At 32.0% G+C, this 14,234-nt stretch overlaps 1 protein-coding gene across 3 annotated transcripts in view; it reads left to right on the forward strand.

Moving 5' to 3' along the window:
* LOC126773897 (uncharacterized) overlaps positions 1–14,234 on the forward strand; it is a 234,069-nt gene that overhangs the window by 35,247 nt on the left and 184,588 nt on the right. The window contains exons 1-2 of one of the 3 annotated variants that reach the window (XM_050495142.1): positions 1,710–2,118; positions 3,229–3,270. The exons of 1 other annotated variant lie outside the window; for it this stretch is intronic. In XM_050495142.1, coding sequence (XP_050351099.1) covers positions 2,058–2,118; positions 3,229–3,270 — 103 coding nt within the window. In that variant the 5' untranslated portion in view covers positions 1,710–2,057. Of the gene's footprint in view, positions 1–1,709; positions 2,119–3,228; positions 3,271–14,234 lie in introns of those variants that run through there. One more of the 3 variants, XM_050495140.1, reaches the window with a different exon arrangement.

Genomic DNA, 14,234 nt, shown 5'->3' on the forward strand with positions numbered 1-14,234 from the left:
GTGTTGTCACGCTTGTCCTTGGACACGTGACCTCAATATACTGTTTATGCGATGAAATAAGGAATTTACGAAATCAAACTAATGAATTATAAAAAATGTACATGACATAGCTATATGGTAATTTTTATCGTTTATGCTTATGCTATTTCGGCTTTAAGCCTATTTTTTAGTATTAGTTTTTTTCCTCAGCTTGAGTAGCGTCTTGGGGGAAAGGAAGGCAAGTGTTAGGTTCAACCTAGTCCTTTCTTGGGGTTCAAGCATACTTCATACGAAATTTCACAATCGCTTGAGTAGTTTAGCTGTGAAAGCATAGCAGACAGACAGAGTTACATTCGCATTTTTGGTATCAGTTTAGATGGACGACCGAATAAAAATAACAATTACAAATTTTTTTTGTGATTTTTTTTTAGACATTTATTGTAGATAAACTTTAAAAGCGAAACCTTATCTTCATACAAATTTTTGGACAAATCGTTAGAGCCGTTTCGTTAAGAAAGATAAATAAGCGTTGTCTAATCATTATTCATTTATTTTAACTAGTTAATAATTGTACTTTAATTAATGACACACAAGACAAGCATAAAATCACTATTAAAAAACAAAACAGCGTAACCACTTAATCAGCGGTTAAATCTTATACAGAAATTGTATACTAAGTGTAGTCTTAGCTCGTAAGTCCGATACTACAATATATCTAATATTGCATATATTAGACACGTTTTGGATAATAAATTTATGTGATAAATTCATTTTTAAACAATGTTATTCTTCTTGCATTTAAAATGCCAACGAACCAGCTATCAATGAATATTGAACTCATACTCGTATGAAAACACCTAATCTATTCAAGTGGCTAGTTGTAGAGGTCGCGACATGTGTGACAAAGAAACATATACATGTAATACATGCGATGAAAGAGGACAGTAAGACCGCCGATGTTTGGGTCATAAGGCTACCGATATGTCATAACCTGTTAAAATGAAATGGCAATACGCGTTGCGTGGAACGCGGGAAAGGGAGCGCTACTACAATGACGTGAAGGGTTAGATGTCAAGCAATGTGTCGTGGCCTGTGGAAGGAGGATAGAAATATATTTTTATCATTCGAAAGTGAAGGACAGTTGTATAGAGGTCAAAAGACGAGCGTCGGCAACCCTGACCTCTGAAGCCGAGCCGTGGGCCGTACTCGGGCTTAAGAAAGGCGGTAAATAAAATGCTTAAAATGTTTCTCGGGAACGCAGATCGAATTGTTCGCGACTTTCAATAGCATGGGTCTTTGGAATAGTTATAGTTTCCTCCTGTCGTTAAAATAACTATAGGCATTGTTTACTTGGCTGATCGTCTACTTGGCTGATCGTCTACTATAGACCAATATGTTCGACCTAAATACACTCTCCTCATTTTACCTTGTTAATATTTTGGAGTTATTTAATACAAAAGGAAATATTATTTTCATAAATTTAAATTTACTGTGTAAGTAAATGCTACAAATATTTATATATATAATATAGCAAATACGCTTCTGTTTGTTGTTGTCGATTCTTTAAATTTATATTTTGATTCAAATTGTACAATTAAAAATATCGCTAATAAAGCGATAATATGGCCCCGGCCGTCCCTGATCCCTGCACTAATGAATCGGGACAGCATAATTAACCACTGTCGATCCGCGCGTCGCGTTCAGAAACTAATATGTTACAGTAACGTCACGTTCCCGAAACATTTGAAATAGAAATCGTACGTTGGATAGCGATAATACAGATTATTAATACCGCGTGAAATTATGTTTGAAATTGGTGACGCGTGATATAAGAACTCAACGTTTTTTGTGTTTTAAAAAATTATAATATGACAGTTGTATGAAGTAAAAACTTTGGCCACATGCACGTCGGATTTTATTTAAGTTTTGTGCATATGAGTGTCTTAAAAATCATAGTATTATAATTAAAATTATCACGTAAAGTTGAGTGTCATAATGTGCTTATATAAATAAAAGTGAAATGGTTTGTTTGTTATTTATATGTAGTAAATTAATAACAAAATAATGCATATAGAGTGATGAGAATGTTTACACCCGAGTTTCATTTCTCAAGTAAATTATTGGAACTGTTAACAAGAGGTATGTATTAATAGTCTGACTTTTTTCTATTTATTAAAAAATCGGAATTTAATTCAATTGAACAAATTATAAAATTAATGTCACAACGTTCAAACTGTGTTTGACACAAATGTTTGCAGTATAAAGTTTTGTCTTCACAAAAGAAAAACTGACTAAGTTTGTGTTTTTAAGACGCGATATTTGCCTTTCAATTTCGTGAACGCATACTATAATATATGTAATATTATATAATATATGTATATTATAATTGTAAATAATTTGAAAATAATTTCAATAAATCTTGACATTTTTATTAACAATAGCCGAAAGTGCTGTAATAAATAATAAAGTACTGTAATAAAAAAAGCCTGTAAATTTCCCATTGCTGGACTAAAGTCTATTCTTCTTTTCGATGAGAAGGTTATTAGAGCTTACTCCACACTATTGCTCCAATTCGGGTTGTGGAACGTTGGAAGATTTATTTTCGCCGCTGAGCACGAGATGAACTATAAACGCAAAATAAACATGCATCCAACACGACCACAATACGGCGATAGTCCAAGCTCAGGACCAACGGCTTTACGTGAATTCCGAGGTCGACACTGCCATTTTACGAACTCTTATCATCAATGAGTTAATAATATAAAAATTACATTGTAAGACAGAGAGAGTAGATCAAAACGCTACATCCGTTTCTTTTTTAAATATTATTTTGATTAATTATTTATACTTCAGGGAGTAAAATATTTAATTAGAAATTTGACTAAATTGTGCATCTGCTACATGCATGTAGTCTTAGTCTTCAATTTAAAAAAAACTGTGCGTTTAAAAAAAAAAAACAATAAAGTTAAGATCGCAATAGTGTTATCTATTTATTTCTACATATTAAAAATTCATTCGAAATTCGATTAATTAAATATATATATGCTCTAATAATGGACATATATTAATGTGATTATATTAATATGATTTTATTAGTTTTTAAAACTATATTTATTATTTATATACTAAAATTGATTTCATCGAAATGCATAAATAATGTCATTCGGTTACTCTTAATATTCTTTACGGTATTAAATATCAAGTTCGAAGTTCGTAAGGCCAAGTAAATAAATCCTGTGTTTGTTTCAGGAAATGCTCAACGAGATAGCTTCACCTTCGCTCCTAGTGATGGTGAGTTTGATCGCCATAAATAATATTGTTACATAATAAATAACATTATGTATCGTATACAACGTTTGATTGATATTTATACTTGTTACAACAAGCCTTCTAAGACTATTTTATGAAATATTTTAGAAAGAGCTAGCATTATTTTTTTTTTTATTTTACTGTTTTAAGTATTTTAGTATATGCACGATTTTTTTAAGAAACTTATATAAAACACTTAATTTTAAGGACACGATAAAAAATTCAAATGATGTGAAATTTTTTTTGCAGTATATAAATTATATAAAAGTTAAATAAAAATTTGAAGACAGAATTTACTGTTTTCAACGGATATATTATTTATACCTTTATGTCTAAAATTATTAAGATAGAAAGAATATTCTTCGGTCTGTATTTTATTTTATTTATTATAATCTACATAAATTTCGCTACTTGCCTAGAGCGTCGGGTTTACTCGGGCCGGTAGTGTGTAATCACACTTATAAGGTACTAGTGTATGTAAATACTAAGACACACCCTTCTTAAGATGAACAGTATGTATAACTTTAGAGATTAATAATATTTGTTGGCGATTAAAGTCGTTGTATTTTAAAAATATACTAGTATATAGTAATATTTGCGTTGGTCTACACTAACCAGTGTATATGGCTGTAGATCATGAAATCCTGGATTCAATTCCCAAGTACGCCAATGAAAAGTAACTTTGGGTTTATATTTTACGAAATTCTTAGCAGCAACATCCGGGCAACATATATGAATAAATTTTGACTCGTTCGATGTATTACGAAACAAATAAAGCATTTTATTGTTATAAAATGAATGACAATCGCTTGATCGATTCTTTTTTTCGTTCATTCGTTGTCAGTGCAAGCGTTTATTTGTTTTGGCAAAACATTTGCATTTTATTTTCGCGTTTAATTACAGTATACTAAAAATGTTACAAGATAATTTTTGAAAATGAAACATCTTAAATGAGCATACGATGCTTATTTAGATTTAAGTATTATATTTTTACTATAGCAATATTAAACTCATGTTCATTTTAATCAATCATCGGTAATGTACAGTAATATTAATAAAATAACTATATATGCAGAAAGCAAATAACATATTTATATTTATGTGATTCACTATTGCTATCGGAAAACCGAAAATAATCGCCGGTGAATACTAAAAGAGCAAAGGATTCATCTCATTTTAAACAGAAGGTTTTGTTTATACAATAGGTAGGCGGACGGACAAATCGGTCTCCTAATGGTGAGTGACCACAAACTTTGAGAACTAAGATGTTACGTCCCTCGTAGTTACACAAGCTCACTCTTTCTTCAAACCGGAACACAACAATACTAAGTATTTGCGTTAGAATATCTGATGAGTAGGTGATACCCCCAGACAAGCTTGCACAAAGCCCTACAACGTTTTAAAAAGCCCTAGTACTAAGTTTGGAGCTTCGAGCTCATATCACCACGCTGCTGTACATATGTAAGATATACTTCGCAAAGTTTTCTTAAGCCGCCGAGCACTAGATCAATTTAATTTATGCGCATGAAAACATAGAGTCCGATTCCCACTGGGCGTTTTTATTTTTTATTTTAAGTGGTGACAATCACCACCACTCAGCAGTTAGTATCTCAACAAATATGTCTTATGGTGACAGGAAATTAACTCACCACAAGCAAAACCATTCGCAATAGGGTTTTTATCCTCTAGATGGCTGATCATAAAAGTCTGTCAAAACTCATAACCTGTTTCTTTAATTTTCAGCTGCTTATTCAGTCTCAGACGATTATTAGAATACACATAGATGGCATATTGTTTAGCTTATTGTTTATACCACTAATTTTACTACGGTCAACTATAGTCTGTTTTTCTCTTACAATACTTTACTACTACTGAATTAGTTGCTTTTATACTATTGTATTACATACCAAAAGGATTTCTATTGTAATTGAAAATTTGTAAATATTGTAAAATAAAATGATGAAATTTTTATTTCCATCAAAATCGGCTCTTTAAAGCAATTTCAATTATTGCTTGCAGCTTTATCTACTCACGCATATTTAAAAAAGTCATCTATATATAACATATAGTAATATCATGTAGATTAGTTATTATAAGTATTAAAAAAGACAATTAATAAGTTTTAACAGAGATAATATCCTAGCAAACAATCGTTATCGTAGCCTACCGCGCCGTATCTCAGATCAGCGAAACAATAACGGTATCTGCGAATTTCGCGTTCATTTATTTACAAGTATATAAATGGGCGGCCGGTCGTGACACCACAATGAAACCTTTCACCCACTTACCGCTACCACTGCCACTACCTGTTGCGTGCCTACCCAAATGATCTAGATCTGGTAAAATCAGATCAACTGCACGCGAAATTTCGATTGACTCGCCTCGTCTACGGGCACGTGATTTAAGCCGAGTTTAATAATGATTACTACAAAATTAATGCTATCGTTCAATTGTAAATGTTTTTAATGATAAAGGTAGGACATTTTTTATTGTTTTGATTGTATGTAGTTTATATTTATAAATATAATCCACTCACCCGCAATGGTGCAGCCTGTTGGAAAAAGCTCGAAATCTTAGCCACGTGAACTAGGTAGAACACGTGATTCTTAAAATGTGATTATAATTCATCTCGTGCTCGTGCAGTAATGGAAAATAATGCGATGTGTTGAAATTTTGTGTGAACTACATGTATCGGATGAAATTCTGCTTCACACGTATCCACAAACTCGCACTAGAGGAACGAAAATATTATATACACATATTATATTTATATTATAAAATGCTAATGTCGATATATTGTCGTCGTAGACTACGATTAAACGCTTTGGGTCGCGTCTTAAGTTATTTCGAACCATTCTAACGTTGGTGTGTCTACAGAGGGTACAAAATGTTAAAATTCAAAGGACGTGAGCCGAAGATGATACTGTTTATCGACAATTATGTGAAATATCGTACAACTTTAAATAGCCTTCTTATTTGGAAGCTCGGACAATTCGTATTGGAGTTCAAATATTCTTCGTACTCAAATGTATACCAATTATCATGGCGAACCAAGTTTATGTGCTGCAGTGTCATCTATTCGCTAGTTGCAATAAAGTGGATAGTACAAGAAACTTCGCCATGAAAAATTACATCTATCTGTTAATTCTCATGGTGATCTGCCAAACATTAGTAAAATCTCAAACAGACGTACCTAAATGCATTTATATATAAGATAAAAAAAATATGTAACTTTAAATTCAAAGCCTTTTAATTACAATTCAAAAGTTTTTATTAAAAGCCTATTTGATTGAAGAATATTTTGATTCGGATTGATTTATGGTAAATACTTTTTGTTTGCGTTATTTTTATGTTCAATATATGTAAATAAATTAGATAGGTTAGTATCATTTCCGTATACAGGATGAGGTCGCGGGACAAGCGTAGTCGTACGCCCTGACATGGTACTATAAACACTATATTATCTCGAAAAGGAAACTTGAACCGTTAGATCTTTTGGCCGAATGGCCGTAAGGTCATTTGTCACTTTATCTGATAAACCACGAGTCTGAGCACGATCTTACAAAATTTTCATATTCCTATGTTTAATTTTAAAATTATTTTTTCATTTATTTCATTAAAATTATAAACATTATAATGTTTTTTATTCTTTGTTATGCTTAAATATGAAAAGTTTCCGTATTACCAGTGGCTTACTTCGACTATACAGTTTATGATACAAATAAATAAGTTTTAACGATTACATACGCGGCTGCGTTTGTACATATACAATGAAAACCTATTTCACTCTTAAAGCGCGATATTTTCTTCCTGTATGGCTTATATACTGCATAAATGGTATCAACTGTCCGAGTTCTCACCATTGACACGATGAATCCAGCCTATTAGCGGGCCAGAGCATCGTACAAGAAAACTCTAAGGTTAACTATGCCCAAAAATAGTAGTAGATACGCCATACAATTTGTATGAAGCGACCTGCAGGCCGCAGTTACCAGCTTTGCGATCTAGATAACGCCACGGCTGCCGCGGCGCAACTACTTCGATTTTATCTCAACCAACTATATATATATACTTTTGAACGCAACACATACCAGCGATTGATGGACCAATAAGAACAATGGAATGAAAAATTATTTGATGTGTCTCGAATTCAGCTACGTTTTGATAAGTTGGGAAGAATCCGTAAGTAGATAGATTACATTGACTGACTGTAGATATCTTCGAAAATGAAACCCGATATACGTTTCTTTGTTTTGTTTTGAATAAATTTAGCTTTTCTTAAGTAAAACAACTAACGCGTGAATCTAAACCAATGATTGTGGGTTCAAACCTGGACAAGCTCCACTGAATATTCATGTGCTTAATTTGTGTTTATAATTCATCTCGTGCTTGACGGTGAAGGAAAACATCGTGAGGAAACCTGCATGTGTCTAATTTAATTGAAATTCTGCCACATGTGTATTTTACCAACCCGCATTGGAGTAGCGTGGTGGAATATGCTCCAATCCTTCTCAAAATGGCGAGGAGGCCTTAGCCCAGCAGTGGGACATTAACAGGCTGTTACTTTTACTGTAAGTAAAACAATTATTAAGCACCAGACTACATAAAATAAGCTGTTCGTTATTTTTGTTCATATTATTTTCATAGAATTGATAAATTATTTAAGAATGACACTGATACTATTAAGATTTTTAAACTAAACATCTGAGTGGACACGATGCTTTATGTAATTTTTTATACTACGTTTTACATCGTTATTTGCATACTCATAAATGTTCTATAGCTATTGTATAGTGATTTCTCTTCTTTAATATGTTAAATAACTGTAGACAGAAAGAGACAAATTGAAGTTTCACTGTTCACCCGCACGCAACATTTATTTATTAACGTATTTAATACATTTCATAGCATTAATTCTGGTAATTTAATTTATATAAATAACAATATAATTATTGTTATATGGTTATTTATATAAATCTTATTAGACACATGACAAAATCACCTCTGTATATTTATGTAGATAAAAAGTTTTGGGCGAGCATTCTTGATGGTAGGTCTTTGTGCAAGCCCGTCTAGTTAGATACCACCTTCTCATCAGATATTTTACCACCGAACAGCAATACTTATTTGCGTACTGTTGCTTTCCGGTTTGAAGGGTAAGTAAGCCAGTATAACTACAAGCACAAGGGACATAAAATGTTCGTTCCCAAGATTGGTGATGCATTGGTATGTAAGAAATGGTTAATACTTAATACATCGCCAATGTCTATGGGCGGTGGTGACCACTTAACATCAGGTGGCCCACTTGCCAGTCCGCCTACCTATAACATTAAAAAAAACGTTACGTTAACTTACGAAGAATATTTTTATAGATAAAGAGGCCAAAAACGCAATTAACATTGTTTGTTCATAGAAAACAAAAACGTAAATTAAAATAATTAATTAAAATGATTATTAAGCTAGTTTAAAATTAATAATAGATCAAACGCAATTCTTACCCAACAGCAATAGTGGTAGCTCTAGAAGTTTAGCACAATGTTGATAATTCTATTAGAAACCTTTAAAGTATATAAGAAAAATCAAAAACTCTTCGTCACCTTTTTGATACTCGTCGAACCTTAACATGAATAAAGTAGGGTACGCGGCAGCTAACTTTAGTATTATAACACGCGTTTGTCCCTCTTCAGTCGGCTGTGGCCTGCGCAGGAGTGGGTGTTAGTGGGCGAACATGGTAAACAAATGGTGTTGTCTAGTTTATAAGAGGCTTTGAACAGAAGTCTAACAATGGGCTCCATTATAAGAGGACCATTTATAAATAAGTGGCGTTTAATTTTTTTTTTCTTTTCAAGTGGTCAGCTTCTTCTTTTGGTTTAAGTTTTTTCTTGTTTACATCTGTAGTGCCTATTTTAATATCTTCAGCCAGCTTCAAGAGGTTAATTTTATTGACAAGTAACAGATGTTCTTGTATTTGCTGTACATTATGTATGTTTCGTTTCCTGTAGCTTTACGGCACTGCTAAATTTATTGTTAATTGTTACAATTAAGTTTAGCGTGATATTAGATTTTATAAAAATATAACAGAAACGAACGGTATTAGAAAGGATAACATAATATACAAATTGTTGTTAAAATGTTGTATTGGCGTAACACTTGAATATCCGTACGTATATACATACAAACGTACACTTACATCTGATTATACTGTTAAAAGTTTTTGTTTTAAGTGTTTAATGTTAAGTTGATATAACTACAATAAAAAAGAGGAAGATGAGCCATTGTCAATAAATTCTTCTATCGCAGCCATAGTATTGCTTTTGGAAATCCCTAAGTCCACAGATAAAAGCAAAAAATTAATATCATTAAGTTTTTTTCACGGTTTATTATTTGAATTTTATTGGAAGATTTATTATTCACAATTATTTAATCAATAAAAAATATGAAAATAATAACAATTATTAACGCATTACGTAATTTTAATTAGAACCAACTAATTAATAAAAAACTATTAAGCAAATAATTTAATTGAACGAAACGTTAATCATAGCAGATATTTAATCGAATTGTGATAAGTGTAAAACCTTATTTCATCAAGATATTATAATATTGTTGAAAAAACCAAATACATTTAATATATTTAATTACCGAGCTCGGATTACGTCATCAGAGCTCGTTATTTAGAACTATTAAAGTGTCCATTCCTATTCGAAATCTTAGATTATCTTTGAGAGATACTAGATTATCTGGACGAAATGTTGAGTAACATTCAGCTTCCTATAGAAAGGATAAACAAAAGTAGTTCAGCGATCTCTTTTAAATAACAAATAGATGTCTGTGTTTGCAATATTAGGTAATAAATAGTTGTTGATTTTCATTTGTAATATAATTTATATATATATATATATATATATATATATATATATATATATTTTTATATTTGATTAGATAAAGCAAAGCCCTTTATAAGCACTATTGAAGGAGTATGTATATATAAAACTCCTCATATCTTCGATACCTATCATCTATGTATATACATGTCTCCTGTAATTACACTGGTTCACTCATACTTTCAATGGGAACGAAGCAATACAAAGTATTGATTTTTAGAGGTAGAATAATTTATGGTATTCATCCCGACTGGCTTGCGCGAAGGCCTTCAGGTCAGTTTTTATGTTTGGAATTTGAATATAATAAACTACTAACGATTTATAATACAATAAAGTAAAATAATACAATATACCAAATCAAACTCATGTTCTAATTTTTTTGTGTAAATTTTCTTTTATACATTTTTGCGATAAATTTATTAATTTTAATATTAATATTATTTATATTTATATAAAAATATTGTTTAAAAATAACAATAAATATGTTCGATGTATAAGAATAGTCAAGTAAAATAAATAAACATACAAAAAATATCCATCACTGAAAATGTTCCATCGAACCATAACGGTAGTGCCTTAATAAAATTAAAATATTTAAAAAAAGAACAAGAAGATCATTGGTCTATATTCAAATTAAAAAAAAAACATAAGATACATAAGCTATACTGAAAATATCCAATAGTATAATTTGCAAAATTACAAATCACTGATGTGAGTTGTAGCTATCGATAGAAAAGAAGGCCTATATTACGTGGCGGAGTAATTAGGATAATTGTTGTTTATTTAGCCTCTCATCACAGCGTACGTACGGTAATGATAATAACATTCATTACCACGGGTCCCATGACACGGAATCGATAATGGCAGTGTGAGTTGCTGCGTTTAATTTTAGCTATAAATCATGCCCTTTCCCCGAACGGAGCGCCGTCCGACCGGTTCACCCGCGCAGCCTCATTTAAACTGTAGCACATTCCAGCGCTGACCGGCGCTGACCGGCGGCTATAGACTGGCGCTTTTACATATTTAAATTATTCATTATTAATATATCTATTTCGAAAATAAATTCATTTACGGGGGAAAATTTGTTTCGTTGTTAATAATGACTATGTGGTTACTTCTAAAGAAATACGAAATATTTTCAGGATAAAATATAAACTTAGTAAATATATTTCAAAATAAAAGATGATCGAACAACATATTTACTGGTGGTAGGGCTTTGTGCAAGCCCGTCTGGGTAGGTACCACCCACTCATCAGATATTCTACCGCAAAACAGCAATACTTGATATTGTTGTGTTCCGGTTTGAAGGGTGAGTGAGCCAGTGTAATTACAGGCACAAGGGACATAAAATCTTAGTTCCCAAAGTTGGTGGTGCATTGGCTATAAGCGATGGTTGACATTTCTTACAATGCCAATGTCTAAGGGCGTTTGGTGACCACTTACCATCAGGTGGCCCATATGCACGTCCACCTTCCTATTCTATAAAAAAAAAATGCTACCTAATTAATTACTTTCAACAGATGTTGATTCTATTTTTGTACTCTGTCTTGTAATGTATTATGTTTTTCGAGTATTGCAAATTTTTATACAAATGTCGGCCCGACTATGAATACCGGTGAGCGCGTAAGTGCAGGCTCTCTTTTATCTCTCGCCGCCGATACACGCACTGCGCCCGCGCAGTCATATTTATATACGTTTTTATCAATATTAACGCACACAACCCTATCGCTTACTGTTCCTCGGCGACATTTACGTTTTTATATAAAACTTTAAGTATGGAATTTAATGATTATTAAAATATTACTTTGCGTAAATAAGGTTATTTTATTATTCAATAGTTTCAAGTCGCTCGTGACAGGTTCGTTTGTTTACGTCCAGGTTTCATTAAAACCTGTCGAAGGATTCGGAGAATACAGTCTCGAGTTATCACACGATCTACATCGGAAGTTCCGTGAGAAATGCGTTGATTTTTAATTTTAAATTAAAAGTACAGAATAACGTCAAATTGTGCAATCAGATAAAAGAGTCACATAAATTCAGATACACTTCCTGCTACTTTAAGTTATATATTACTTATATAATAACATTACATTTAGATACTTATATATATTTATTATTTACCGATGTCATGGAAGTTAGATGAATTACAATAACTATGGTATAAATCAGATTTCAATTAAAGTAATTAAAAACAAGTACTAAATTTAAAACGAGACGGTACAAATGCACGCTGTCTATTGAATTGTCACGGATATAATGTATTAAGTGAGAGTATCAAATTCTTCGATAAAGAAATTTAGATTTATCTTATGAAACTTAATAGGAAATTATGAAACAACATAATTATATTTAGGTCTGTCTAAAGTATTTTTGGATCGTCATTTTATAGTTAAATTACGCCAATCTAAAGCGAAGCTCCCGGTTCGGACCGTGGATTCAAAGGGAACCGGTATATTACTTTTGTATACTAATTACGTAACATATGTATTAATATACATTACTTACAAACTAATATTATAAATGCGTACGTAAGTCTGTCTATCTGTTACGCTTTTACGGATAAACCACTGAATTTTGATAAATTTTGTTATAAAGCTAGCTTGAACCCCAAGGAAGGAATTACATAGGGTGAAAACTAGTTAAATATAAGTATTGTTTTGGGGTGACTCGTTAAACAATGAAGCGTCTTTCTTGTTTCGAATGTCAAATCAATGATGACAGACAGATTAAACATCTCGCTGATGTCTCGTTGTCATCGTTTATAATTAAAGCCGTAGAGTACTATAGTTGTTGATATTGTTTATTAAATAGCAATGTGTTTTCATCGTCTGTAATCATTTAACGTGGATATAAGAAATAAAACATTTATTCATACACTGTTTCATAAAATATGGTTACAACTAACCTGTGATTGTGGAGAGTAAATTATAAGCTTTGATATCCGCTATAATCCATTCTGTTATAACAAGACCCGCTTATCTTCGCGACTCGATAGCATTCAGCGTCGATGTTTCCTGGTAATCAAATTTCACAAGTGGACTTCAGGTAGAAATAGACCCAAATAGTATTAAGCAATTACCGAACAATTAATTTAAATCTATAATTAATAATAATAATATAGATATTTAAATTATCTATATAAGTATGTATTTACAAAAGAAAAATAGTATATGTAGTATATCAGTTGTCTGGTTTCCATAGTACGTGCTCTGCTTAGTTTGGGATCACATGGCCGTGTGTGAATAATGTCCCAGGATGTTATTATTATTATAAAGGTGAAATAACTGATAAACATATAAACGCACACCAAACTACTAGTGTACACCATAAAATTTTGTATACGGGGTTCCTTTTACACAGTAGATTAGGTCTAAGGAAAGATTTTTGAAAATTAAACCCTTAAGGGATGAAAGTTTGTATGAAAATTCTTTATTTATGGGAATTGGTATTTGGCAATTCTGAATTATGATGAGCGAAGCCCGAATAAAGCGCTAGTAGTATATATATATATATAAATGTGAAAGTATTTGAATCGGCGTTTTACAGACAAAAGGTAAATCTTAGATTCCGTGCTTGGCAAAGCATTGGAACTGTAAGAAATGAGTGAGTGAGTGAATGAATCTCCTTTTATTCTATTTTTGCATATATATTTATTATTATAAAATAGTCGAATATAACTTAAGTTTAAAAATGAGGATTAAATACAGAAAGTGATCTCTTCTATTATATATTAATACTATGAACACTTGCTACTCATTTAGTATATTAGGAAGACTTTATTGCTAAGTCATTTAAATTCTTATCCTTATATAATTAAAATGATTTAAACTCAGTAGCGGTGAATTGCGATCGTGGCCGTCAGGAGTGATGTCTTTCTCAAACGTTACAAATAGAAACGTTGAAGTTTTACTCCTATCGCCCAGGGGTCCGTTTCAGTATAGAAGGGCAGTGTGGCAAATAGCAGCTCTACGCTCCGCACTGGTGGTTGCGCAGTTTGCTGGGCGACCTTATGCAATATGAGATAGGAGGAGTGCACATATCCTAGAGTTCTCACACTCAAGT

Source organism: Nymphalis io, chromosome 15 (genome assembly GCF_905147045.1).
Source record: "Nymphalis io chromosome 15, ilAglIoxx1.1, whole genome shotgun sequence".
Lineage (NCBI taxonomy): Eukaryota > Metazoa > Arthropoda > Insecta > Lepidoptera > Nymphalidae > Nymphalis > Nymphalis io.